The sequence below is a fragment of the Nipponia nippon genome, unplaced genomic scaffold (genome assembly GCF_047370975.1).
Source record: "Nipponia nippon isolate SJK-2023a ecotype South Korea unplaced genomic scaffold, ASM4737097v1 scaffold_5, whole genome shotgun sequence".
Taxonomy (NCBI): Eukaryota; Metazoa; Chordata; class Aves; order Pelecaniformes; family Threskiornithidae; genus Nipponia; species Nipponia nippon.
Genome location: NW_028262369.1, coordinates 101,090,838 through 101,118,763, shown reverse-complemented (window position 1 = coordinate 101,118,763; position 27,926 = coordinate 101,090,838). Strand labels below are relative to the sequence as shown.

At 38.8% G+C, this 27,926-nt stretch overlaps 1 protein-coding gene across 12 annotated transcripts; it reads right to left on the bottom strand.

The window, feature by feature from the left end:
• Window positions 1-387: 387 nt before the first annotated feature.
• MARCHF7 (membrane associated ring-CH-type finger 7) lies at window positions 388-27,010 on the bottom strand. Of its 12 annotated transcripts, none has more exons than XM_087731676.1 (11): window positions 26,845-27,010; window positions 21,277-21,478; window positions 16,482-16,640; window positions 14,178-14,349; window positions 12,411-12,578; window positions 8,691-9,485; window positions 8,369-8,522; window positions 7,936-8,105; window positions 6,604-6,713; window positions 5,082-5,195; window positions 388-1,323 (listed from the first exon to the last, which is right to left on the bottom strand). In XM_087731676.1, exons 2-11 carry the CDS (start codon window positions 21,421-21,423, stop codon window positions 1,090-1,092), a joined length of 2,223 nt encoding a protein of 740 aa, XP_087587802.1. In that variant the 5' UTR covers window positions 21,424-21,478; window positions 26,845-27,010; the 3' UTR covers window positions 388-1,089. The 12 variants fall into 12 exon arrangements, 10 of the variants coding, with proteins under 10 accessions (XP_087587802.1, XP_087587799.1, XP_087587796.1 ...); XM_087731675.1 differs by adding an exon at window positions 3,206-3,254 and having other exon boundaries at window positions 1,152-1,323; window positions 8,369-9,485; window positions 26,845-27,009; XR_015698771.1 differs by adding an exon at window positions 3,206-3,254 and having other exon boundaries at window positions 1,232-1,323; window positions 6,581-6,713; window positions 8,369-9,485.
• Between the last annotated feature and the right edge of the window lie 916 nt (window positions 27,011-27,926).

The following is a 27,926-nucleotide window of genomic DNA, read 5'->3' as shown; positions in this document are numbered from 1 at the left end:
GTTAACTCTTAAAATCACGTGAGTTCATTTCAGCTGTTAAGGCACATCCTTTCTTCCACACAAGTTAGTTTTACATACTGTAACAATAAACTAAACTCAAGGTATTTCAACATACTGCACTCTTTGCAGATACATTGTTACTGTAGTAATTAAAAAAGCTAACATAAATATTTATAGCAAATACAATTCCAATACATGTATGACAATTTATTGTACCACCATTCATATAAAGCGTTTCAATCGAAAATGGTCAGAAACAACCTTAAATAACTGCGTAAGAATTTACAAACATTAGTAAGTAAAGATATACCACAGACTATAGTTTTCTAAGTTTTCAAGTGTAAGTTCTGGTAGATATCCATGTTTAAATAAAATGGACAATACCAGTAGAGATGCATACCTCTATCATCTTTATTTATAAAGAAGTGACAACACTAGAAAACACATTGATAACCAGTGCTTTGAACAGTGAAGGTGGGATCTAAAAAAGTCTGATTAAACTAAACAACCTTAGGTCTTTATCAAGTTGCATATCTGCCAGGAATGCTGAAATGCAAGAGTTTACACCTGCAATATTCCGTAATGGAACAGCCACATAATATCAAATATAATCTCCAATTTCTAAACCGGTACATAAAAAAAGCCATCACTAACACTAAGTATTAGAAGACCACTGCAAGTTCTTATTGCTTCTTGAGTTAAATAATAATCTTCAAATAAACCAAAACCCAAACAATCTCTACAGCATCTTGCTCATCCTCCTGTTCATTCATTAACACTGGAAGCAATCAGTTATTATATGATGCAGCAACAGAGGCATTTAAAAAAAAAAAAACCCAAACAAAACCTATTTTAGTACATGGACATCCCCACCCTCCCTGCCCACCCTCACCCTGAAACCCACTATAACCACTTAGTGCCAGCAGAGGAGCAAAACTCGATAGACAAAACCAGAAATCTGACTACAATAAGAAGGAAACATAAATGGAGATATAGCTTCCTTAAATATTCAAAATCTGATGTCTTCCAAAACAAAGTACATCATCCTCATCATTTAAAAAGGGAAGTTGCTTTATATGTATCTAATCCTCACACATGCTGAGTAGTTCTCAAGTCCACTGAGTTCCACTGTGCAGCAGCTGATTTTGAATTCAACAATGCTTCAAAAACTACAGTAATAGTCAATGCACTTTTTACTGAGAGGAAAAAAACAAATGCATGTTGATGTTGTTCTTGCCAGTTCAGCATTTCTGCAGCAAATCCATTTGTCTCTTGCAGTATGAAAGTTCTACCAGCATCAGTCTTCAGAATCATCCTCAGAAGCTGTTGGAACAACACAGTATAATCAGAAGCCTTGACAAAGGTCTGTGAAATTAGAGCACTTTAAGATGAGTAGTGGAAATAAAGGTAATTTTATAATATTAAATAGCAGATTGTAATACCCGCCCAAACCTTACGTAATTACATAGCTTAATTTTTAAATGCATGTCACGTCTGAAAAATATAGCATTTTAAATAAAAACTCGACATTACAGAATGCAGTGTCCTCCTGCTGTTCTTCCTCAAAATAAAAGGAAGAAAACTTAATTACGCCAGAGATTCAACTTTTATGTTGTGTTCACAGTGGCTAATTCCAACAGTAGTCAGAGGAGAATATATTCAATCCATGACAGCAGCACCCAACACAAGGGAAAGAAATGACTCACAAAGTTGACAATTTGGATACTGAAATATCTAGGAAGGTTCAGCAGCCTAAAGAAGCAGAAAGACTCTTAAAAAATTTTTATGTATATATATATATATATGTTGCTTAATGCAATTAAGTCAGGCTTACTTGGACGCAGCTCCTCTCTCCACCCCCATTCTTTCAGCATATGCAAAATGAACATAAAGCCCACATATGCATAGGATTTTGTTGTTGCAAGGTGAATTACAAGACAAATACACACTTGTCAACTATGATACAAAAGTCAGTAAGCACATCTACAATAGGTTTGTAAAATGTTAGCTTGTCCATAACAGGAATTTAATCTGTCCTCTTAAGCAAACTCTGCAGTCAAGAAAATATTTACACTTGAGTAACTTGTTCCATCTCTGAAGACAGAAAGAAGCAAGGTCTGTCTCCTCACTTTTCCAGTTCTTAGAAGAGAAATGTAACTAAAGTAGCATCAATAATAAATCTAAAACTCAGTATTTCTTACCTGCAAGTTAGACAAAGCCTGAATCAAATACAGATTAAGTTACTGTGTAAAATGGCACTCAAAGATTATTTTTTACTCTAATAAGGATGCACATAACTTAGGAATAAATTCTGAACTCAAGTCCACCTTTGTCTGCTCTGAATACAGAAATAATCACCTGGTCCTTGAACTAAAACTTACACACGCACACACCCCCCATTCCTTATCACACTCCAAATACATCCTATGCACTGAAAATTCATACGCAAACTTTGAATGTTGACAGACATTCACATGCCCACTGCGGGGGGGAAAGGTAGATCAACTACCCTTCTACTGCCTACTCATCATGCCCAGAAATAATACTTAGATTCAGGATACATTTACCAGAAGTCAGCATATAGTTCTGAATTTAAGCACGCTGAAGAAGCCATTATGTGAAAAGCAGGCTAGTGTTTTGCCAAAATTGGCAACTGTTAAATTTTGTTCCTGAAGTGGCTCAAGAAATATGCACAACCAAAAAGTGTGTATGGACAGAAAAAAAGAAAGGGGAGAAGAGGTGGAGGGAAAAAAAAAGGGGGGGGGAGGGGGAAAAAAAAAAAAGAAAGGGGAGAAGAGGAAACGGCAAGAGAAGTATGGTAATCTAGGTGCAGTGAAATTCAACTTGAAATGTTTCTTTTCTACTAGGACTCATGTAAAAGGCTACAACCTGAAGGTAACCACCAATTCCATAACTACATATTACTAGAATTACAATAGCCAAACTGTAACTAGTGAGGAATCTTATCACTTCCAGAAAACACTTCCGTTGTCTAAACAACTCTATGCTGTTGGGAAATTAATCATGGAGAATTAAAACCAGTTCCCCCTCGGAATAATTCTACTGATAATGGAAAAAGCACTGCTGGGTAAAGTCAAATTTTCCGTAATTAAGTTCAGTACTATGAATCTTGGCAAGGAGGATTGTACCCATTTAACTTTGAGTTGATCTAAAGGGAGGGGAGGGGAAGAGGGGAAGCACCTACTTTCAATATCTTCCATATGTGCCTGAAGAGTTCTTGCAAGGTTAATAAACTAGAAACAAGGCAGAGAGAAAGTAGTTTAAAAGTTGCAAAGTTATCTGCAGAAATTTGCAACAAGTTAGCAAAGTTTTCTTCACTTTTTCTTCACTTTTTCCATCCCAAAGCTTCATTCCAGATGTCGGTTATCCTAACACATTTGCCCAACTTGCAAAAATCAATGCAAAATTTAATAGAAATCCCCACACGTTAGACTTCAAATTGCTATTGCACAGTTATTTCAGCTTCCACTCTATGTCAAATGTCTCTGGTAGCAGTTAGTGGCATCATCTTCATGTTCTACAGTCTGTAAAACACATCAATTTTGAAAGTAGCACACATAAACAAGTGCCAGTTTTATGAAAGCTGTTCCTAGAAATTGTAATGCAGAAAAACATAATCTGTAAGGACTGCATTATTTGGATCCAGTTCATGTACTTCACTATTAATATGGCAAAACAGAGCCCTCTGAATGCGGTTAAAGATAATCACATAAATACACTTGAGATTTTAACTGTAATTAAAAAGTTTAAGAGCAGGATTACTATTAGGCAATGGTGGCAGTTTAATGAGAGAAGTACGTGGTACCCAAAGCCAAAATCCCTAAGAATACAAGCTCCTTAGGTAACTAACAAAAAAACACTTGGCTGAGACTTTCAATCTACATCACTGTTTCAGTGATAGTCCAGATATTGAGACACAGCAAATAAATTCAAACAAGAATATGACACTACAGTTTTCATGGCTCAGTTGTATGCTCAGTATCAAACACACATTGGTGCTCTCACTGGTTTAAAATGCAGTGTCACACAACTGTGTAATGCTGCCTCTCATGAAAAAACAGTAAAAACATCTGATTTCTGCAATACACTCAAGCTAATAACCTGTACTGGATGCTGGCTACTATTACATTATGTCTCTTTTACATCTCTACACCTGTAGCAGAGAAAACTGGACATTTAATTCGTAGATCATGGAATACAAGCTCCTCATTAGATGTATACAGAAAAAGAGGACCACTGTTCTAACACAGTAAGAGATTAGAGCACAGTCCTGCCTCTACCCCAAAAGGCCTACTACCTGCTAGCAACCATTCCAGTAAGCGTATATTGTCAATTCTTTGTATGTAATTAAAAAAAAAAAAAATCAGCTTTTCAGGAGCTCAGCTGATGAAGAGCACTGATTCATTATCTAGCATCAAATAAACGTGTAAAATACAGGATTTCTAAAGAGTCACTATGCAGAAATAATTTTGCATGATGATCTCATACTGGTAAAATGTGTACTTACTGCATTTCTAAGCCAAGCGATTTAAGTGACAAGAATCCAGTCAAATACAACTAATAAGAATTTTGACTAATGCCAGAAAATCATATAATAGCTAGTCAGTTTCAGAATGTAATATTCAAGTACATATTTAGGCACAATCCAGCAGACAAGCATTGCAAGGTTTAGACCTTTGCAATGTAGACTGGCATAATGAGAAAAAAATTAATCAAATAAGATAGACCAACATTCTCAACTGCATGTTTTGTACAGAGGGAGGTTAACCTTCCAGTTTTGCATAAATTCACAACAATCATGACAACATACATGCAAAGCAATGAATTACCAACAACCTTGACAAAAATGATTTTGCAACACAGTAACTGCAATATAGTAGTATCTTCGGTTTCAAATCAAACATTGTGTTACTGCATTGACAAACCCAGACCATTTTAGACCTAAATGTGTTAAATAAGCACGCTTCTTGGGTATCTAGTTCCTAGGTCGCTCAAGGTAACAATTTAGTTCCAAGTTCTCTGTACAAGCAATTCCTGCCATAAAATCACTTCATACTTACTCTAACACGCGTGCTGGCCTCGCTTGCAGTTCCTAGCATATCAGAAAAGCGCTGCTCGCATAAGTGTAACAACACTACAAGGTAGAGACCAGAGCTGATAAATTCATAGTCTGCCTTAAAGGAGATCAAAAGAAACATTCAGAATGTCAGTGATATGTTTGCATATACGATTCAAGAAGTAGAACAAGAATGACATTTTACTGGAAACATTATCTATTTGATCTCTAGTTGTTCCAAGAGCATTAGGAAAATGTAATACTACAAAATTTTAATTACTGAAAAGCTATTTATACTTCTGGTTCTTCCCACCCACCCCAGATCTAACATGTTATCCTTGAAGATAAATAGACATGAGTTCTACAAATAAAATCTCAGACAGCATGATTAGTTTACAGGAAGGAATCTGAGAATCAGAGTATTATACCAGCAGGGAAAATAAAACCAACAAACTCTGCTGGTTTCTTTTCAGTGGTCCCAACGCTTTACAGAAAGTGAAAACAAAGGGAAATATTATAAAAGAACTTCATGATGTTATAAATACTTTGAGAAATTATTTTCCCTGCTAAGATAAACTTTCAAAATGCTACTGCTGAACTGATCATTTAGAGTCAATTCTTTAGGAAGAAGTTTCAAAGCTCTTATTTCTATCAAAGTACAGTGACAGTAACCAACAATCAGTAGTGGTAAAACATAAGATGATGGCACTCTTGAGAAAGACTTTTCAGAGTCTGGCCCAAGTGACAGGAACTGGAGTACTAGGGTAAGAGCTTACTCTAGTAAGAAAATTAGAGGTTGATGTTTGGCCCCGAAACTGATGTCACTTTGTATTTTCTTTCAACTTCCTGAGGCAGACAAATTTCATTAGTCTTTCTATGTTCACAGAATACAACCCAGAGAATAAGGAAAACCCTCTGAATAAAGTTCATTAAAATAACACCAGCTTTTTGTTATGTATTCATTTTTTAATACTACACAATCCAGTAGTTCTAAGATAATGTGTTTTATATAACGAGAGTAATACTAATGGGCCTATAATTATTTTTAATTTAGGAAAGGACTTGAAGGAGCAGCAGGAAGCTGTTAGAAAAGAGGTTAGTTTCTACCACTCTAATGAAACAACAAAAAAAAAGTTTTTAATGGTATGTTTAAAGCAACTGCTTAAGTGTGTTAAAAAACAGCTAAAAGCAAAGACAATTCATGACTTAATGTGAAATTCAATCTAATCATACTAGTACTCCCACTGCACCTATGTGGCAGAGACACTGGACTGCAAAGCTAGATGACAGACCTGCAACTAAGAAAAAGATAAGAGATATATTACACTTACTGAAAGCTCAGCTATAGGAAACACAGCAGGATGATAGAATTTGTTTGAATATTGAGGAGAAAGATCTGTTCCATGCTGACATTACTTTATATGCGTAACAGTCCTTCTGAAAAGGAGATGCATTTTCCTTCTCTAAAGAGCAGTGCCCTCCCAGCACTAAACCAACACTTACCAAATTAAGCAAAATATACTAACTTGTTCGTTTGCATGTGCCCTATAGAGTTCATGAATGTCAAAGTCTTCCAGATTGAGATGCAACTTCTCCTTGCACAGTTCACAAGTTGTTACTGCTTCCAAAGAAGAACCTGGTGGGGAGGGGCAGGGGGCAAGTCAGTGTCAAGTTGCAACAATCTTTAATAACACAGGACACAATTATACAAGCATTACAAACTGTAACTACTTCTTGGCTTTATTTTGCAGAGCATGGCGAGAAGAAAGCCTCTTATACGAATGTAGTGAATATCTGCTACTGTCAGAATTGAAATGCTATAGAATGTTTATTCCCTATCCATCTCCACATATTTTGCCTCATGTTCATTCTGGACACCATACGCCTCTTACTGGAAGTCTGCCATAAAAATTGCTGCTTGGGCCATTTGAATTCTACAGTGTAATCCAAACATACACAAAATAATAAGTATACTGGAATAGCTTAAGGTTATTGCCAGAGTAACATTTTGTCTTAAAGTACCAGGTTTAAAACAAGCTGCTCCATAAGCAACAAGATGAACAAAGCAAGTTTATAGTGGATTTATGTCTTACACAGTTAAATACCTCAAATTCATTTATCCTACAGGCTGAGGCTTCTAATACAGCCCTACTCTGATGTGGGTCCTCTGATACCGAGTAAAAAAGTAAACAGATGCTAGTATCTTTGGTAAAAAGTATTCCATGATCTCCATGTCTTCTACCAAGCCACCTATTTTTAAGTCTTAAAAATACTACAGATAACTTAGTTACAAACCGGTCAATCAATTTATCACAAAAACATTTGTACAGTGTGCAACTTCTGAAGTGTTTCTTAAAAAAATTCTATATGCACTTCGCAGTAATTTTTTGAACAAGCAGTTTTAACTGCCTTGAACAGGAGTTACTATCTTTAAAAAAAAAAATATTAAGTATAGTTACAACAGAAAACCATTTTTGGATTTTCAAATTCATATCACTCTGCTACAGTCAGCCTAGCTAGGAAAGTCTTAAGAACTAGAACCACATGCGTGAGGAAGGGTGGGGAACAAACCCACTCGAAGTGGTAGAGTAGCTCTAAAGCTGCACTTCTGCAATGTTATATTTTGCCTAGTATCTTAGTAGACAATCCCAAAAATGTAATTCTCTGAATGACAATTACAGTTCTTGGAACTACTCACACGAGAAGCTGCACAGACACACAATAAGCCTGGAAGTGGCACTGTTGTTTGTCCCCAACTGCTCGTTTTTCAAATAAATGCCTTAATATTCCTAAGAGTAATCCTCCTGATAAGCCTCCCAATGTAACCGAAGTCTACCTTGGTCTAGAGTCTGCTTTACCTGAATTAATCTTGGACTGCAGCCATTTTTTCATGCACTCCTGGTGAACATACTGCAGACTTCCAGTGCATTTGCATGGCTCTATTAAAAGGTTGTCAGAACTTGCAGAGGACATCTGACAGATTCTGCATAAGTCACCCTCTTCATCTTCAGAATCTTCTAGAAGCAGGCTGAATAGGAAGGAATATCAACAAACGCTGTGACACAGCTCATGTAAGACTTTTTATAATGACAATTCCATTCATCAAACTATTCTCAAACCTACGAGAATTAAAACAAGTTTCTCTAAAGACAAAAGTCAGAATGCAGGTAACAGAGGACTGAGTTGCCACCTTCTCTGAAGCAAAGTTTCCTTTTAACATCATGGTTACAGAAAACCCTCTCATGTTAAGTCAGCTACATTTTATTATCTCAAAAGAATATACTAATTTACCTCTCTTTAATTTTCTGGAGTCTTTCTGGATCTCTTGAGGGTGGTATTTTAGACTTGCCACTTTCTTGTCCATCAGACTGATTCCAGCCAGAGGGAATAATATCTACAGTTATCATAAGATTGTCAGACAGACTGCTCCCTAATGTTGGAGGCACTGCAAAGCGAAAGAGAGAACCAGGCAGAATTCCAGAACTTCTCCTACTGTGGGCTGAATCTGGTGGGGAGGCAGTAGCTGTAGGAATACCAGATACTGCAGGTGTTGGTGGTCTGCTAACAGAAGCCCGAGAAGGGCTATCTGATGCTTCAAGAGAGGTCTCCTCACCTGACTCTCTTCTTCTGAAGACACGTTGTGATCTAGCAGTTGTATCAGAGGTAGAGATCCTTGCAGATTCATCTCTTCCTTCTCTTCTTCTTCTGGAAAAGAGAGGTGTACATCTGTTCCTCAAAGATGATGATAACCAGGATCCTGTGCTCCTACTTTCAGAGTCTGGTCTGTAACTTTCCCCATCTGATTCAGGATTATGATTTTGTGAAACTCCTGATAAACCCCATCTTCGTCTAAGAAAACTAAATCCCTGAGAAGCTTCAGATGTCTGAAGTCCTGGAACTTCTGGAGTTGCGGCTCCATTACTGCTTGACAGAGTAGAAGCTTGAACTCTTGGGACCACTGTTGACTCTTCAGAGCCTAATGATCGTGTATGCAATGAGTCTTGGCTAGACCTTCGAGAGAAAAATGTAGATGACATACTAGATGCTAAACGAGACAGCAGCTGCCTGGTTGTGCGCCTCCCTTCGCTGTCAGCTGCAGGCTCATTCAATGACCTCTGAGAAGACAAAACCCTTTCAGAACCACTTGAGGAAGGAGTTTCATCTCTAATGGCAGTAAGAGAAAATGCTGGCTGCATGCTCCTCTGGGGAGATTCCAATTCATTTCTCCTTTGTCTTGAAGAATAGCTGGATCTTGAAGAGCTCATGTTAGAGTCTCTGTTGAAAAAAGATGGCTGATGATCAGAAGGCAACTGGCGGTTCATGGATGCATTCAGCCTCAAAGTGCTTAATGAGTTCTCTTTTGGTCTTGCTCCCTCTGCATATGAAGAGGCAGGCCTGTCTTGAAGATCTGTTGCAGAAAAGCAGAGGAAAATACTATGACAAGATGTGCTCTAATTACTACATTCCGGATGGATAACTCTGAAGTGTAAATGCAGAAGTTCAGGATTTTGTGATCCTTACGCAAAATTGTTTTGAATTTGGAGGTAGATTCCAAAGTAATATTAAGTTGAAATTTACTTACCAGAATTCTAAAGTTAAACTGAAACTTAGACTGGTTTCAGTCTGATAAATCCAATTGGAATCTAACATCCCCAAAATCTTCAGATTATCAAGGTATGACTTGCTTTCTTATATGGAAATATGAAAATTCTGACCATCTGTCAGAAGTTACATAAGAACACCATCTGAATCAATAACAGCAAACTATATGCAATACTATTTATAACTTAAAGGTCCATTCTGCCTGTAGACTGAGAAAGACAGGTTAAATCAAAATTTCAGCAACGTAGCAGACACCAGAGCACCCGAAACAAACGCATGGATACAGCCAAGTATATCCTCCATCTACTACAAGCTACCCTTATTCTTATCATCATAAGTAGTGTTTGTAACTGCAGCTCTTGATGTTCTTAAAGGTAGCACAAAATTATTGACTTTGGATAACAGAAATTGAATAGTATCTAAATTAGATGTGTATCTTGCTCTAATAATGTTTTAAATGAGGAATGCAAAAATAAAAAGAATACCCTAGAAATACCGTAATTCCATTGCTCCAGCCCCAAACAGTTATCTACCTATTGCTTTTATCAAAGAAATGCAACAACTAAGTTAGTTCACGTGTTCAGCTATGCCACTGGCTTAAGCGCAATCAGACTTAACAATTCTGGATTAGTAATCTCATCTGCTCTCTCAATTACCTTGATTACCTATAGTCAATTAGATAACTATCACCGCATTGTTGTGTCCTCCCCTGCTTTTTAAGTGTACATTTGATCACCCAATGCTTCCCAGTGGCCTGCAGGTCAAGTAACGCGATTCTGCTCCTCTGCTCTGGTGAGACCCCACCTGGAGCACTGCATCCAGCTCTGGAGTCCTCAGTATAAGACAGACATGGACCCGCTAGAGCAGGTCCTGGAGAAGAGAAGGCTCCAGGGAGACCTTATTGCAGCCTTTCAATATATAAACAGGGCTTATAAGAAAGATGGGGACAGACTTTTTAACAGGGCCTGTAGCGATAGAACAAGGGGTAATGGTTTTAAACTAAAAGAGGGTAGATTCCGACTAGATACAAGGAAGAAATTTTTTACAATGAGGGTGGTGAAACACTAAAACAAGTTGCCCAGAGAGGTGGTAGATGCCCCATCCCCAGAAACATTCAAGGGCAGGCTGGATGGGGCTCTGAGCAACCTGGTCTAGTTGGAGATGTCCCTGCCCATGGCAGGGGGGATGGACTGGATGACCTTTAAAGGTCCCTTCCAACCCACACCATTCTGATTCTTATAAGCGTATTTTCTGTAAACACTGTGTAAGTACCTCAACACACTGAGCAGAATTCTGCTGTAGCTGAACTGTAATTAGTAGTACATGAATCAGCTGAGGATGCTAATATCAGCTAGTCTCCTTCCTCAAATGACTAGCTTTGTGGGGCATGGGGGCAGGAAGAGGTGGAAGGAGGAAGCAGCTGAAGCCCGCTAACCTCATAAGAAGGGAAACTTCTTCAGTATTTTAACAACTTAAGCATAGGTAGATTAAGGTAGAAGGCAGAAGCTTTCTCTATGTATTCTGGAATTTAAACCTTTCATGTTTGTAGTTTTGGTGGGTTTGTTTGTTGGTTTTTCTGTTTTTTTTTTTCATGGGTTCTGCATTGCAATCACCATTTATTGCTGAAGCTGAGGTTTATGCATCTGGCAGACTCTAACTAAACATCCTCACAGATGCCAAGCATCTGCCATATGGTTTTTTGCAGGGAACACAGTTGGAAGTTATTTTTATAGCACTTAACAGTGGCACTACTGCTAGAAATGCAGCATGGACAGTACAAAGCATGGCTGTCCACCCATCCGTTTCTCCCATTAGGCTCTACCAGGTAAACTCCAACTGTCCACTTATTAAGGAAACGTAGAGTATGATGACATTAAAACATACTCTTCTAGTAAGGCAAGACTGCAGGATGAAATCTTGAACTAGTTTTTATCTTTTCTGCTTATCTTCTTGTCCTGGTTTCAGCTGGGATAGAGTTAATTTTCTTCCTAGTAGCTGGTATAGTGCTGTGGTTTAGATTTAGTATGAGAATAATGTTGATAACACACTGATGTTTTAGTTGTCGCTTGTAAAAATAGCATTTATTTTTTTAAATTCTGCATTATAAAATACCACTAATGCACCTGCAAAAGGTGGCAGATCAAGGCTGATGATGAGCTTCCCCCGAGACAGCTCTAAAAGGCCACAACGCTCCAAACAAAGTGAAAATGACAGTGCAGGAGTCTGCACTAGTCCTAGCAGTTACTATGGAACAAACCTCTCACCCCATGCAAAGTATGTGTTTATTTGTTTTTATTTTCAGTGGTCTAGCAGTTTTCCCCAATAACCACTCAAGAACCCAAGTGGAAAGAGATAATATGATACGGGCACCTTCATGAAAACCCTTTCCTGAGTCAAATTAACATTATTTCTTTTCCCATACCTAAATACAAAGGGATCTTAAGATGAACAAGAAGAAAAGAGGCTTACTGACATTCACACAGTGACAGTGGCAAACACTGATACCACTTTCTTATGACTGAATATACCTACAAGCTAGGCCGTTCATATATCCTTTGATGGTTTAGCCAATGCATGGAAAGTGGCCAACCAACTTTATTTAAAAGGATACCTTAAAATTAAATAGATCTTTTGGCTTTGCATTTTGAAAAAAAATGTTAAAAGAACATGTGAAGAAACTAAGAGGCATGCAACCTATCCGTTTACAAGCTTTCAGTTGCACAATACATACATGTTGAAGATGAAAAGTCACTGTTTCTGTAGCTGTGATCCACCAGGTTATTAACGGACAGATCTGTTCTTCTTTCTAACTCTCTTCGCTCTCTCACCAGCTCAGTTCCAAGGGAGCCAAGCATCACTGATGAAGATCTAGGAATCCTACTGTACCTCCACGAGGAATCTAGAAAGAAAAAGTAAATAAATCCCATTTTTGTAAACATTTAAAAATCCATTAAAGCTGGTACTTATGCATGCATTCTTGTTATACCATATCAAGGGTGAATTTAACAATACCACTAAGGTGATCAAGTGGCCAGCTGCCAACACAAAGCCAAGAGTAAGCAGCACTGTGCTGATGCTGGCACTTATTTAATCTTGCAGTGAGTTATTTCTGAAAGCTAAACTGGAAAAAAGTAGTAAAACTTCTGTGAAGAGTCAGATCTAGTAACAGTCATACAGGACAGGAGGAGGAAGAGAAATAGCATCTTGCTTTCTAATGGTACCTAGTTATTAAATAGGCTTCACAATATGGCAGAACAGCAGCTCGAGACTTCGTAAATGCTGCCATTCTAATGCTTCGTAAATGCTCCTAAAATTCATTTTCCAGAAAGACAGCTGAAGCTTAAATGCAGCTTAGACACAACTTTAAGAATAATGACTAATACTGTTCTTGCTCATATTGCAGAGTAAAACACTTCAGTTTAAAAAGGGATCTTGGTTTTTTTTGCTAACAGCTCTACCAACTAAATAGGGAACTGTACATACTTCAGCTGTGAACAAAACTCTTGTTCTAAAAAAAGTGTTATTCAATAATCTGAAAAATCCTCCTTGATTTTGTTTTACTGCTAACTTATAAATCAAAATTTAAGCATTCATTGGTCAGGAGTGTGATGACAAGCCAATCTAGAAAGACAGATAGTCCTACACCATAATGAGAAATGTTAATGGTGGTCATTTTATTAACAAAGAGTAAGAAAGCATCAACAATACTGGGGTTTTGAGCAAGAATTTATTAGCTTTTATTTGGATGTCTGTGTGGTTCCATAAGGGGATATAAAAAGAACATTGATCCATACTCACAAGGGTAACCTGAATGGATCTTATGGTCTGTTTTGAAACATTCTAGAAATATTTTCAATATAAGTTTTTGATCGTTATTTCCTGACCGTTAGACTTTGGTTAGCATATTGCTTAACTTACATCTATCCAAGTATCACATACTTATTTACAGCTTTAACGAAAATCTCAGTTCTTCCTGAAAGAGCTCCTAGTGTAGAATGTTTATTTTTGCCTGGCCTATAGAATGAGTTTAGGCCCTGCTAAAAAAGAACTCTTTCTTCCCTGACAGCAGTGCTCTAACCAGCCATGACACTGTGCTTCTTGGAACACAGAGCTAAGCAAGGCAAAGATTTCCTTTCTGCTGTCCCTGCAACACGTAGGTTTACCAATACAATATGACTCATGAAATAACAGCAGCTGCACTCATTCTTTCTTTGAAGTCTTAACCAATTAAGGTATATTTGAGCCATGAAGTTCAGCTTTACTGCAAGTAGAATAGGTACAGGTAATAATTTTGAAATGACATGAGTACAATTAGGTTTTCAAAAGACTGTTAACAGCATTCTCAGTAGTTTGGATACTGCTATCGGTGTGAACATACTCTTCTGTTAGGCATATGTTTTAATACTTAAGAATAATACAAGTGTAGTATTACAAAGCAAGTCTTTTAAAACTTGATAAAACCTGCTCTTACTACTCAGACAATTTTCACGTAACTCACCTGCAAAGGCAGTTAAGCCATTACTTCTCACAGAAGAGGTAGATGTACAAGATAGCTTAGGTCTCTTTGAATCACTATCTCGCTGCTGGCTATGCAGTCTTGAATATGCTCCCTGAGTTCTCTCAGACTCACCGTAACACCCAGATGTAAAATGAGAGGAAGAAGATGTAGACTGAAATAACAGTTAAAAAAAAAATTACAGACACAGTATTTCAGATGTACTTACGCTGAATAGAAGTATACATAATGCAAGACTCACAAAGATGGTAAAAAATAACATTAAGATGCAAAGCCTTTTTATTTAAAAATAATGTAGGATTTATGCTTGTGCTTTTGATCAGTATTCCCAGGTTTACCCAAGACACTCCTACCAACAAAAGCCAGTTTCTATTACAATCAGCATTATCTTTTCTTTATAGATAGATGTGGCTTACAGGGGAAAAAGCTATTCCTGACTTGTAAGATGCTATAAACATGATCCAATACAGCTTTACAGATCTCCAAGGAAACAATTTTGCTGTCCAGAAATGGCCAAAACTGATCAGCTTCATTATTTTATTTACTAGTTTAACTAATCCAGCTTATTTTTTACCAATCTGAAATATACTTAGCTAAGGAGTCAGCTCTAGCTTCTAGTAAGCTGTTTGGACCAGATATATTTTGATTGCATTAAGCTCAAGTGCAACTGAAACAGTCCAGAGCAAAGAATGGGTACAAAACAATTTTTGCAGTGTACAGCACTGAAATAAAACAATTTTCAGAAACTACTACTTGGAAAGAAAAAAAAGGATAACCTATAAAGCTATTAGTCTGGTTACTTGCAGCCAAGGCATTAATTTTCTGTTTGAAATGTTTTTATTTTATTTTTGGATACAAAAAACTTGAGCTCAATCAAAAAGCTCAATTGAGCTGTTTGTCCTCCCAGAAACTATCTATAACCAAGATCCTTTACGGATCAACCAAATTAGAGTAGATGTTATAGCTGTGTTTATTTTTATTGTTATGATTTTCACTAAGCTTATGCCACTACTTTTTAGTCTTTAAAACTGAGAAGTACCTAAGTATTTCTCTTATCCCATTATAAAAGACAGATGGGGATACACAGAAACCAACATCACAAACCAAGTACAAAGCCAGGTTAATTTCCCTCATGAATCATCCGTTTAACATACAACTTATCTTTTAGTCATTTGCTATTTGATAAGTGGAAGTTTCAGAGTGTCTTCTGCAATGTTCACTTGCATTAGAACATAATTTGAAAGAAAAATTAACCTTAAGGGGAAAAGGTGTATCATTTTGAAAACTCCGTATCACCAACTTAACTAGCTATGTAGGCCACTTACAACCACAGATTCCGTTTGCATTTCAATTATATGTAGAGACACCTACTATGACTTCCCCTGAATGCCAGCATCTCCACTAGTTCCTCCCTCACCCCCACTCATCTCAAAGTGTCTTCACCTTTAAGTCTCAGTAAGAAAACAAACACCTATTTAAGGTGCGAGCACTCTCAAGTACCCAAACATTTTTCAGTTTGAAAGTGAGCAGAGTTTTCACTTGATCACTATCTTCCTGCCAAGAATCTTCACATTGTTCTGCTTTTCCCATCTTAATATTTCTACTGCAACTGAAAGTGTTTTATTGTCACTCTACAGTGTATAAGCATGTCAAAGTAGCAAACTACTTTATTTTTGGAGTTATGAAGGCATATTCTGGAGCCAAGTTAAGACAAGCTGCTAAGGCCTGAGCTTTGGATCTCAGTCAGGTGACAGTTCAGCCTCCTTCTTCTTTCACAGTATGCTGTAAGCAGCATGTAAGTAAGCACAGTCAGACCATGAACTGCTCCTCCACAACTAAGTTTTCTAAGGCAGGTCTCCAAAACCATGAACTTTGTGTTAACTCACAAAGCTGCCACCATCCAAAAAACACACCCCTAGAAACACCTGATGGAACAAGCTGAGTATAAACAATATTAATTTTGCCATCCATAGGACTATAACATGTATGAGGTTCTGATCACCCCCTCCTTTTTTCTTTTTAAATGGATACCTGCAGAGCCACTCTCACTTCAAATTTATTTCTTAATTATTAGTAAAACTACTATACATTATTATTTACATCCTCTGAATAATTTCTTAACACCTCTATCTTCTTGCTTTCCCTCCATCTTGACTTAATAAGACCTACTTATCTAGAAACGTTACAGTGAGCCCCTGCTAGCAGCTTTTGAAATTGGGAAGGCTAAGGTAAAACTCTGAATTTTTTTTTTTTTGTTTTAAAGTATTACACATTAACAATTCTCACCAATCTGCTTCTGCTTCCCAAAAATCTTCCAGAATGTGGATGATCGAGTGTCCCTGAGTAGCGAGTTGGAGAGGATGTTGTAAGCTTCCAAGGAGTTTCATGGGTGTCTCTTTCTCCAGTTCCCCAGTCTCTACTGGAACTATTCAATACACTGGATTCCTGAAGAACAACATACTTATCATATGCATCTTGCAACTCAAAATGAGCTCGATATCTTACCTGAATATTGAAAATACAGGGAAGTGGACGTACTAACAAATCTGGAAACCTTTAATGAGAAACCTCAAGGGATACCCAAGAAAAAATGAAACAGGCTTAAGAGAGAACCACGTGGAAAAAAAAGATTTTTTTTTTTTTTAACTACTGTCTAGCAATTATCAGCTCATTCATCTGTCCTCTCATTTGACTGTGGCCAATAAAAAGTTTAAGTGTAAGGCTTTTGAGGCATTACCCCAACTTAGATACTCCAGCAACAAGGCAGAATTAAGGACCTCACTTTCAAGTGTTAAGTAAAAAAACCCACACATGTCAAAAAAGAGTCTCTGTGACAGCAAAAGTGCCACAGCAGAAGTGGCTTTTTGGCCACTAAAGCAAGCCATCTGTCTTGTCCTGGTCATAACTTTTAATACAGGAAAGGGGTGGGGGGAGGGAAGAAAAATCATGTTTTGGGCCTATTAACAGATAATTATTTTTACATAAGGAGCATGATCTGTGCTAGTAAAATAGATGGGACAACAAATGTAAACTATGTGATCAAGTTATTCCTTAAAAAAAAAAAAAAAAATCACGCTACTGCAAATTACGCAGTGTCTTCTCCGAGTCTTAAATACTTCCTTTTTACCACTGCTTAAGTTTTTTATTTCTCTGCAGTGTAATAATCCATCATTGTGCTATTGGCAGGGAAGGCTTGCAAATCAGTCATTATTAATTCCAATTACATTTAATGCAACCAGCAAAAATACATTCCCATCTTTCACTACAAAATTGAAACTTTTCCATCTCTAAGATTCTTATAAATCACTAACATTGAAGACCACCATAAAACAGTAAACAGTACAAAACTTTGGGCTTAAGAAACAAGATAAATAGTTTAGTGGCTGAGTTCAGACACAGTGCAAAGATACTGAATCCACAGTTTGATATGCATAACAAACTAAGACTGTTTGGCAAAACAACCCTGCAAATAAACACGGTTTGCTGCATTACCTCAGAGCAACGTGCTCAAATTATCTGAAGTCTGATGTCTGCAGGGCAATGAGTGTAACTGTTCTTTTTGTGTTTTCTCTTCCAAGATACTCAGGAGCTCTAATCTTTACCTTGGCTACACAGGCAAGTTTCTAATAATGAAACTGGGAACCGTTTAACATACAAATCTGTCTATCTTTAAGAGAACCTTAGGTTCTACACTACTAGTTTCACTGAATTTCAATGAATAGATTATAATTAAGGAAAGACATTGCCATTTAATGTGCTCCACAGAATAATCGTTGGAATTAGTAAAATTAATAGAAATAACAGAAATCCAACCATTTTATTACAGCTAAGCAGAGTTTGTAAGTGATTATTTGTCCATCCTCTTTCTATGAGCTATTCATACTACAACTACAGTCGTTTCTGTCACTGTTTCTTAAAAGTTGTAGCATGAGGATTTAAAAATCTGAAGAAATATTCATGCTCATCATTCTCACAAACAAAATTAAACCTGAAAATAAAGCATCAGCCATTAAGTTTTCTCATATTTCGAGGTCTCAGTAGGATTCATCAGGTTTTTAAATTAGTTCATATATGGATAATCTGCCCATGGGCACAACACTACACAACTTTAAGATAAAGGTAAAGCTCTTTTAAAATGTTGTTAATATGAGCCATACCTGCAGACTTAACTATCTTGAAATACTTGCCTGTCCTTTTTCTCCAGCTGTTAATATTCTGAAGATCTGAGAATTTAATCTTATTTTAAGTGTCCGGATAAGCACAGGAAAGACCTTAATCCAAGAACACCACACTCACACTAGCACAGCACTGAAAGCCAGTTGATGGAGCGACAGCACCTACCGTTCTAATGCCAACACAGCTTTTGGCAGCTGCGGCATCTCTGCACTGTGCTCATTCCTTTGAAAGATGTCCCAAGGCCAAAATAGAAAGGAAAAAAACAACGTATTGGGTATCAAAAAAGTGACTTTAAGAGAAAGTAGATGATCAGGCATGATGTCAGGAAAGCTCAACCTAATTGCTATATCTGAAACTAAAAAATAATAATAAAAAAAAAAAATCTCAGTTCGCTTTCTTCCTTCAGTTCAGCTTAAGACTTTTTAACATCCCTTGTCAGAACTTAACAATTAAAGTATGACACAAGGTATTCTATTTTTGGTGTCTATTTTCAGTAGCAGAAAAATGTGATTGGGAAAACATTCAAAACAATTTTATACATTACACTTGATCCTATCACTCCATTAAAAAAAAATAAAACAAACCAAAACTTCCACTTCATTTCTCACAAAATGGTTTAACTTTGTTAAAAGTTGTATCATAAAGCATAGGACTTTTTATTTTTGTACTTTAAGTCACCTAGAAACAACACTATGTCATATACATCAGATTAGTTTACAGTTAACCTGCTTGTTATGCCTCCTCAGATGAACAGAGGCTACTACCCAAACTGATCTCAAAAGCGTATGACATACGAGAATTCATGCCTATATGAAAAAAAAAGGAAGGGGAAGGAAAATAAACCCACCCGACAGAAACCTTTTTTTTTTTTTTTTTAACCCTAGTCAAAACCAACTACTCAAAATTTGACTGCTCTGTCTCCAAAAGTTTTTGAGTTAAGCTATAATCAAGGATGGTCTCTAGCTGCAGAAATCACTTTATATTAAAAAGCCAAGTCTCCAAGTTCCCTTTCCTCTATATACCCAGAGCACTACTGATAGTCATACATTTTTTTCTTCTAAATGACAAGTCTTTTAAATGATTTGGAACTGAAGCAGCTCTTAATATTTTAAAGTAGACTTCTGAATGGATTAACAAAGCAAAAAGGCCTACCCATTCCATTCCTATCTGACTGGACTTAATCTTATTTAGACTATTTGTTTCTTCTTGCCCCTTATAATCTTAACTTGCAAGCAATAATGGAATTTGCTCCTACCAGCTCTGTAAGTACCAAGAATTAGTAAAGAGAGGGAGCTTCCCTGTGCTTTTATCACTAAGCTCTAGTCTTGCATAACAAGCTTTCAGACTACCTTCTATGAATTGGAGTGGAAAGAAGGAATACAACATAATCTTCTATACAATTATTTCCCCCTCTGTTTTAACTGGAAGTGTTATAAAGATCATTCCTCAGATTAGAAGCACTTTGCTCAACAGGAAATAGCCAAAAGATAATATGCAGTGCAGTGAACACACTGCAGTTCATGTAATAAATGAAATAACATAAAGTAAATAACTCTGGTGTTATGATTTCGTAACAGTGGTAACGCATCTAACTTCACAGCACCAGTTCAGCTCAAGACTCATCTTCTGATCAACAGCTTTCAGCGTGATATGTAGACTGTGTGTGTCCATAAATCCCTACAAAAGAGTAAGACTATCCGATTTGGTTTTGCTGAGCAGACAGCCAGTGAAAAATATGTAGGAATCCAAAAAGCAAAAATGACTGAAGACTACCCTTAGACACTCCCTATAGCCTATATACTAGTGAACACATGCATGCTAGATATGGCAAAATATATACATACATTTGTGCTAAAAATAATTAACACTCTATCACTCGTAAAACTCCTTCTGGAAAAGGCATTATATAATGCAGTGTCCCAGATAGCTTGTCAGCAGGGACCAAACTCAACCATTTTATCAAAAAATATGAACATTTAATCACAGAGTTAAGTTTCTGCAATTTCAAAGATCAAGATGGGTTTACATTTCTGGGCCCAGAATTGAGGTGAGAAATGCTGACAGGAGCAGAAACAATAAGAGAATTGAGCCAAAGAGACATCTGTTGTTTCCAAGTGCCCAAAATAATTTCTGAAGTAGTTTAACCTCTACTTCCCATAATAGCCTTTCAAAGTGAAAGTACCTGCAGAGTGTGACTTCTTGTTCCTGAGTGTGGCTCCCCTTCCCCAAAAAAACAATCTGGTTAGTGTAAAATGTTGTATGTGAAACAGCAAACGCTGTTACCTCCATCCTGCCTACTGCACGCAGAGCCCAGCTGTATTAACATACTGACATGACAGTATGATGTAAGCCTAAAGGTCCTCTTCTTACCTTCACAAAATGCAAAGAAAGTAGATGCTGCAGAGCAATGCAGCCTACTGTCAGCTCTTAGAACCGCAACACATTCCTGTACTTTTTGCATCATCCACACACAAAGTGTAACGCTGTACACACATCAAAATTCAAACAAAATCCTCACCTCCCCTCAACAGAAAACCTCTTTTAGCCAGGTTTAAGACTGCAGTGTCTAGTGCCAAAACAGAACCATAGTATCAGGATGCCCTTCATTCATCAAATGGCTGATTTTTAAAGGTACAGCTACAAACAAAAGCAGGTAAAGATGTAAAACCTAGAACTAGCAGTTCACGCTGCAGAATACTGTCTGTCATTGGCCTGGTTATTAAATCCTTGCATTTTAGAATTAATCTTGCTTTTTCTTCACAAATGCAAGGCCCTGGGTGGGACTTGTATTTCCCTTCCTGCACCTCCCCCCCCCCCCCGCCCTCCGGGGTTTTAAGGTTTTTCTTGGTGAAAAATAGACATTAAAATTAATTTATACTTTACAGAAGGAGACAAAACATATTACCTGGTATCCAGATTCTAATCTCCGTGAACATTCTCTTGCACTATATGCACCAGCTAAACTGTTTCCAGTCAATGTTCTAGATCCTAGCGAAGAGCTGGAAGCCTGAACAGATATCCTTCGAGGAATTCTTGAGGGTTTTGACTCCATTCTTTGTATTCTGTGTAAGGACACACTGATTATTTTTTCTTTTAGAAGCAGGGACCTACATGCAAAACATTCACAAGTCATTCTGAGTGTATCATAAATATGACTCACACATACAAATATTTACACAGCGCTTTCCTCTACTGTGCATCAGCAAGATAGGGAAATGAGTTGTCATCCTAGTTTTTGTAACCTCTTCTTTACATCTCCTCCCATTCCATGTTAGAAAACTAGAAACATAGCCCCTTTTGCTATTCTTATTGTTATATTACAATATATTCTTGCTATTATATTACAAGTGGGACTCCCTGAAGAACTCTGCAGCACTAGTATTAACATAAAATGAGCCAGGAGTCAGGGAAGGAGTTCTCAGATTTCCTAAATTCATATATTACTTTTTTATTACTGGATTGTATCTCAACACTTGCAGAAACTACACTCAGAGTTATTCTTCAGAGTCAAGACCATGAAACTTCACACTCCTGTGAAAAAAAAAATACATTTGCAGTCTACCCATCTCAAAGAAATGTTTAACTTCTCCAAAGACAACTCCCATGAAAATTAACGTTTAAAGAAGAGCACATGCTGTCTCACAGGTATATATAAATTTATGTTTGAGTTGCTGAGTGTTTATTTGCTCTTTTGATATTTCTAGGTATTTCAAAAGAAATGCTGGTGCCTTTTCCACAGGCGAAGTGATGCTGTAGTCATTCCTGTCCTTGAAAGGATATCTTGACTTAATGTTGCTCAAAAACTCCAGAGAGATAGCTAGCTGGTTTGCTAACATTCCCAGATTCTTCCTCCTTAGGATAGTACAGACAGAATCAGACCACAAAGGGTAGCTCTTAAATAAATTTAAGAGAACTGCAGTATCCTCAGTGGTGTGGGGCAGGAAGAGTAGCATGATAACTAACAACTCTAAAACAGATGGCTGAGAACTCCATTGGTACAAGGTGATTTGCAGAAGTGGTACAATCTGTTTTATTTAACCACTTTTAATTCTGGCCTAACCTTCCAAGAATGGCAATAAGCTGCATCAGGGGAAAAAAAAAATAATTAAAAAAAAAAAAAAATCACTCAGTAAAGCACATTTTTTCCCCACACATCAGCCATGCTCATCAGTAACACAGTCTGTGAAAAGCTGCTGCATCAATCCTGACGCACCTCATGTCTGGCTGCAGTTTCAAGTTGAATTCACATACTCAGGACTTTTAATCTTAGATGAAAGTCATGCTGCATTACATATTCTACCTGGTAAAAGCTGGTTTGTACAGAACTCCATTGACCAAACAGTTGGACAGCTGAGATTAACCTCCTTAATGGAAGGGTTTTTTAACCACTGTTCTGGTGCATGTTCAGTTGCCAGCCTTACAACACAGGTCACAACATAAAGTAGCCTAAATGCTTAATCTTGCAAAAAATCATAACATAAAGCATACCAAGTTTAAGTGAACGTTTACATTCGTGTACCAAAGAGCTACTGGGTTGTAATATGGAGAGGCACACCAGCTTCTACACCATCCTTCAGACATTAGCAACCCATACAGTTTTGCCAGAGACATCACCAGTTAAATAAGATCAGTTCAGGAATGTGAAGTCCTCTCTTGCCTAACTTTGCATTAGGAACCTGAAATCATGAATTCGTTAAATTTCCCAGATCACATTTAAACCCCTAAGTAAATATTGAGCAATTGTATGCAATTCTCAAAGCTGTAAATACAGCTGTATTGATAAGAATGCTCTCAGCAGTGTTCCAAAGTACAGAAGAACACTGTCAATCGTGGAAGTTCAAGAGAAATTCAGTAAGGACAAATGTAACCATCTAAGCTACACCACTTCAAGTGGATCATTTGTGCAATAAAATGTAACAATCATATTTCTTCATATTTGTAACATTAGATAAGACACTGTAATGATGATTAATTTAAGCTTTAGAGTCATCTCCATAATGTGCACTGCAAGTCTAGTACTTGTCTGAAGCTGCACTGAGCATGAAAAAGTAACTATTCAAGTTGCAAACTGTGAAGCTAAACTAATGTCACAGTAATACAGACTAGGGTGTCTGCTGGACAGGACAGCTGTAGGTCTTGATGAGATCTGACATCCAAAGCACTGTTTATCTACGTTTTACCCTGATACAAAATATAAGGGACAGACACACAGAATAATGGATCCAATTCTGTACTATTAAGCACTTGACAAAGAGTGCCAGCATTATCACTTTCGTTATGGATCATTCTGCTTCTGGATCACTTTGCTTCAGACAGGTGTGGAGCCAGATGAATTAAATAACATAGATAAGAGTCAGACACAAACATACGTAGAATACGCAAAGGTTCTAGAAGCAGGGATGGAAGCTCCTACCGGTAGAAACTAATGTCCAGATGAACAGGGGGGAGAGACAGAAGCGTAAGAAGTTATAAGAACTTCAAGACTGAATTATAGATCCTCTAAAACTAATAAAATTGCTTATGCACCATCTACAGAACAGACAAAATAAGAGCATTCAGATAGGAAAGGACAGGGTGGAAGACTGTGGACACCAGAGCCAACTATCTCTAGAAGCTGAAATGGAGTCCAAGATTAGCAAATTGCTTCTACAAACATATAAAAAGGCACAAGACTAATTTTTTCCTCCGGTGGTAACCCCAAGAGGACAATGTTATCAATCAGCTTAATCTTGTAAATTAGCACAGGTTGTGACTTCAACCTGATTATGTCAGGATTATACTATATAATATTTTCTTTCTCTAAGTAACGAAATCTTGCAGAAACTGTACACCAAAAATGTGTTAAAACAAGATAAAGGCAGCACGTTAGAAAATGCAAGATTTAATATGTCAGTTTATGCATACACATTATGATTAATTTCTTTAATACAACTGTACATTTCTTCTGCAGTCCTGGCCTCAGCCAGCAAACAAGAAGGATCTGTCACAAAGATTCAACGACATGAAGTATGTCATTCAGATTAATAATTTTTTAAAAACCACTACACAAGAGCTCTTCAATTTCTGGTCATCCATTATAAAATTTACTTGAAATCCAACTAGCAGAAATCACAAAAGCATGTATCTGCAACTGAAGTCAATGGAGCCATGACCTGAATATATTAGATAGATAAAACTAGATACTAGGCATCTCAACTCTGGTAATCAACACTAGTAAGAAGTCTTCTGGGTTTTTTGGTTGGTTGGTTGGTTGGGTGGGTGGTTGGGGGTGTGTTTGTCCAGAGTTTTTTGAAAACCATTTTAAGCACTGTACCTTGGAAGCTTGAGAAGCAACCATCTTCACGGTTGGCTTGAATCCACACAATACACAAATAAGGCTTATGCTGATCATGGTAACACAATGAGGTGGTCAAGGTGAACATGCTAAGCTATCTCAGAACACAGGACAGAGCAAGACAGTGGTCTCTCTCTCTCTCAAAAAAAATCATATTATTAAAGTCACAATAATACTTGTCTGCAAGGGGAATATTGTGGTTTTATAGGATATTTCAGAATGAGAATGGTTTCCTTTTACAGTATCAGCATCTTAAGGGTTTTTTGACTGAGCACAAAGACAAATTAAAACCTCGAACATTTTGTTTACCCACACAGGAACTCAACAAATCCCAAGTGGTTATTAACATGCTGTAATGAGTTCTATAATGACTATGTAGTCACCTCAATTTACACAGAAGGTAGCAAGGCCAAAAAATACTTAAGTGACTTCTCTGAGGAACAAAAAAAAAAAACCCGAACCAAAACAAAACAAATCTATCTAAGTTTTGCTGCAGTCTGAACTGATTTAAAAGCCTGTTGTTGACACAAACAAAAGGAAAACCTTACTCAAATATGACACCTCCCGTGTCCTTCATTGAGCAACCTCAACACACTACCCTGCCAAAACACACTTCTGGCTTCTCCATCATTTTGACAGTACTCACACTGGTATCCAACAAGAGAGAAATGAGAAAAGGAACAGCAGGGTGGGAAGCACTTCTCATCAAAGCAACATCGTGCCATGTTATGCAACTTAGCAATCAAAACCTCATGGAAAAATCTGGAAACAACTCTTGTGTCTCCTGGAATAAGGGATACATGTGATGACTCTCAAGACTTGGTAAGAAACCAAGTTCTGAAATCAAACTTTAAATTTAAAGTTGTACCTGGGAAACAGATGACCAGCTTGTAACAGGAGGTGGAGCTGAACAGCCTATTTTGAGTACACAGCTCAAATGTCCTGCCCTTCTTGATCTGTCATCCCTCCAACTAAATTATAAAATAACAACTAGACCTAACGTAGCCACGGATAGAGATAACAAGAGATAAAAAATCCAAGAGGTCTTTGCAGTAAAGCAGAGTAATCTCAAAACGTAAAAAATAAGACAAAGAGTAAATATTTCTAATAAAAACCTCTCACTCCTCCTCTCTTCTGCTCTGACCCCCTCTACTGAGAAACGAGGAGCAATTTGAGGTAGTAATGTCTACCAGTAAGGGAAGCCTTTACTAGCTTTAATCTTTTCTACTAACAGCTTAAAGCATTCTTGCACCCTCAATCAGAGAGGAGCACAGGCTTCACTCCCAGCTCCTGAATTCAAGTTTTCTACCTTGGAACTATGCGGTGACACTTCTACCTAAGACTGGAGCTTTTATCCCTACAGGGTTTTGGATGGACTGATACACAACTGTTCATAAGCCTTTCTCCCGAGCAACTTGTTATCACGCGTCTTCCTCGGTGTTTACTCGGAATCACGTTTTTACGACAAACAAGATGGAGTTCAGGGACAATTCTCTCACTCTGTGAAGTTCTTCTCAACCTTCAATCAAGGAAGACTGAAGAAAAACTCAGCAGCCTCTCAGGAGTCCCATAAGCAAGAAAAATATTTACAAATGCTGGTCGCCTGCCTACGCTGCAGCAGCTGGTGCCATGACGCCGGGCCGCTCCCCCAGCCGGGGGCCAGCAGGCTCTGGACAGCGGGTGCCCCGCAGAGCCGCTGAAGAGGGCACCGTACCCGGCTCCCCATGCTCGAAGGGAGAGGCCCGGCCAGCAGGGCTCCGGCCCCGGCCAGGACCGCCCGGCCGCACCCCTGCTGCGCCCGCGCTCCCGGCCAGCGCGGAACGGGGCCGGCGCCAGGCTGAAGGGCACGGCCGACCCCCCTGCCCCGGCCCCGAAGGGCGGAGGCTCCTCAGCGGGAGGAAAGGAACCGGGGGGGGACAGAGGCGTCACACAGCTCCGCTGCCAGAGACGGCGCGGGGGCGTGCGGCCGCCAGAGGTGCTCCGCAGGGAGAAGGGCGGAGGAGCCAGGCGCCAGCCCCGCGACAAAATGGTTCCCCCCGGCCCTGGCGCGGAGCCGCCGGCCCCGACCCCGCACACAAGCGCGAGCCGGGCCGTACAGGGCCATCTTCCCCCTGGACACCGCCAGCGGTCCGCACTCACTCTCACGGCAGAGCCCTCACGGCGCGGACATTCAGGAGCCGAGGATCCACCGGAGAGGCCGAGTCGGGCCGGGCCCAGCGGCGGCCGCGCCAAGCCAGCCGCCTCTCCCTGCAACACAATGGCGACAGCGCGGAGACCGCACGGCTGTCAATCACCACCCGCGCCCCGCCCACGCCCGCCTCTCGCGAGAACTGCGGCGGGAGCGGCCTGGGGGTGAGGGGCGGGTGGCCTCTGGCGAGTGGCCCCTGGCGAGTCGCCTTGCCCGGCCGGGGCTGGCCCGGGAGGCGGGAGCTGGGGAGCGGCCGCCGCCGGGCTGCGTTTGCACACAGCGAATGGTGCCACGAGGGGACCCAAGATCGCCTTTAGCACTGCTCACCTCAGCTGTTGGAGATGAAAATGACGGCATTCCGCAAAATGAAGGCGATCTGAAAAATCCTCATATTAAAGACAGAATTTCTTTCATTTTTGTGGAGAAACATCCCAAAAGCCACAGTTTGAATCGACTTTCAAGTTCAATGTTCAGCCTTAAAACTGCAAGCGGAGGTTTTGAGTTTTCTTCCTACGCTACATACTCTACCTAGTTTCAATATTGTATAAACGAAGCCACTGTATCCCGTGAACAGCCGCTGTATCGCTGCAGTTCCCTGGAGGACGTGGTGGGATGGGGATGCTGGAGAAAGCCTCCTCAATTGACAAAGCAGTGGAAATGCCATTTTAATTTTATTCAGGCTTCAGTTGTGTCCTCTTGAAAGTAATAGACGTGGGCAGCCATTTTTACTTGAGGGGAAGATTTTGCATGACTTAGGAAATCAGGAGATAATCCTACCAAATTCTGAAAATGCCAAGCCTTCGCAAAGTCTCTGTCAATCCTAAACAAATGATGGTTTCCAGCGCCCCTGCCCACTACAGAATATGGCAGAGATCTCACACTGTTGTTTTTTCTGAACCAGGCTCTGAAGAAGACACGTTGTGTTATTACTATGGAGTCCAGGCTTCTATGACTGCAGTCACAAGTCTCAGTATGTTACTGACCCAATATTCCTCTGTCACCAGCCTACAGCAGGGCTTTCCTGAATCCCAGC

Coding starts and splice junctions, on each gene's coding strand:
- MARCHF7 (XM_087731673.1), bottom strand. CDS start 21,423: ATGGAGTCAAAACCCTCAAGAATTCCTCGAAGGATATCTGTTCAGGCT. Junction 16,641..21,276: donor GATTAGAATCTGGATACCAG/GTAATATGTTTT, acceptor GTTGTTCTTCAG/GAATCCAGTGTATTGAATAG. Junction 1,324..5,081: donor AGGCCAGCACGCGTGTTAGA/GTAAGTATGAAG, acceptor TTGTTCCAACAG/CTTCTGAGGATGATTCTGAA.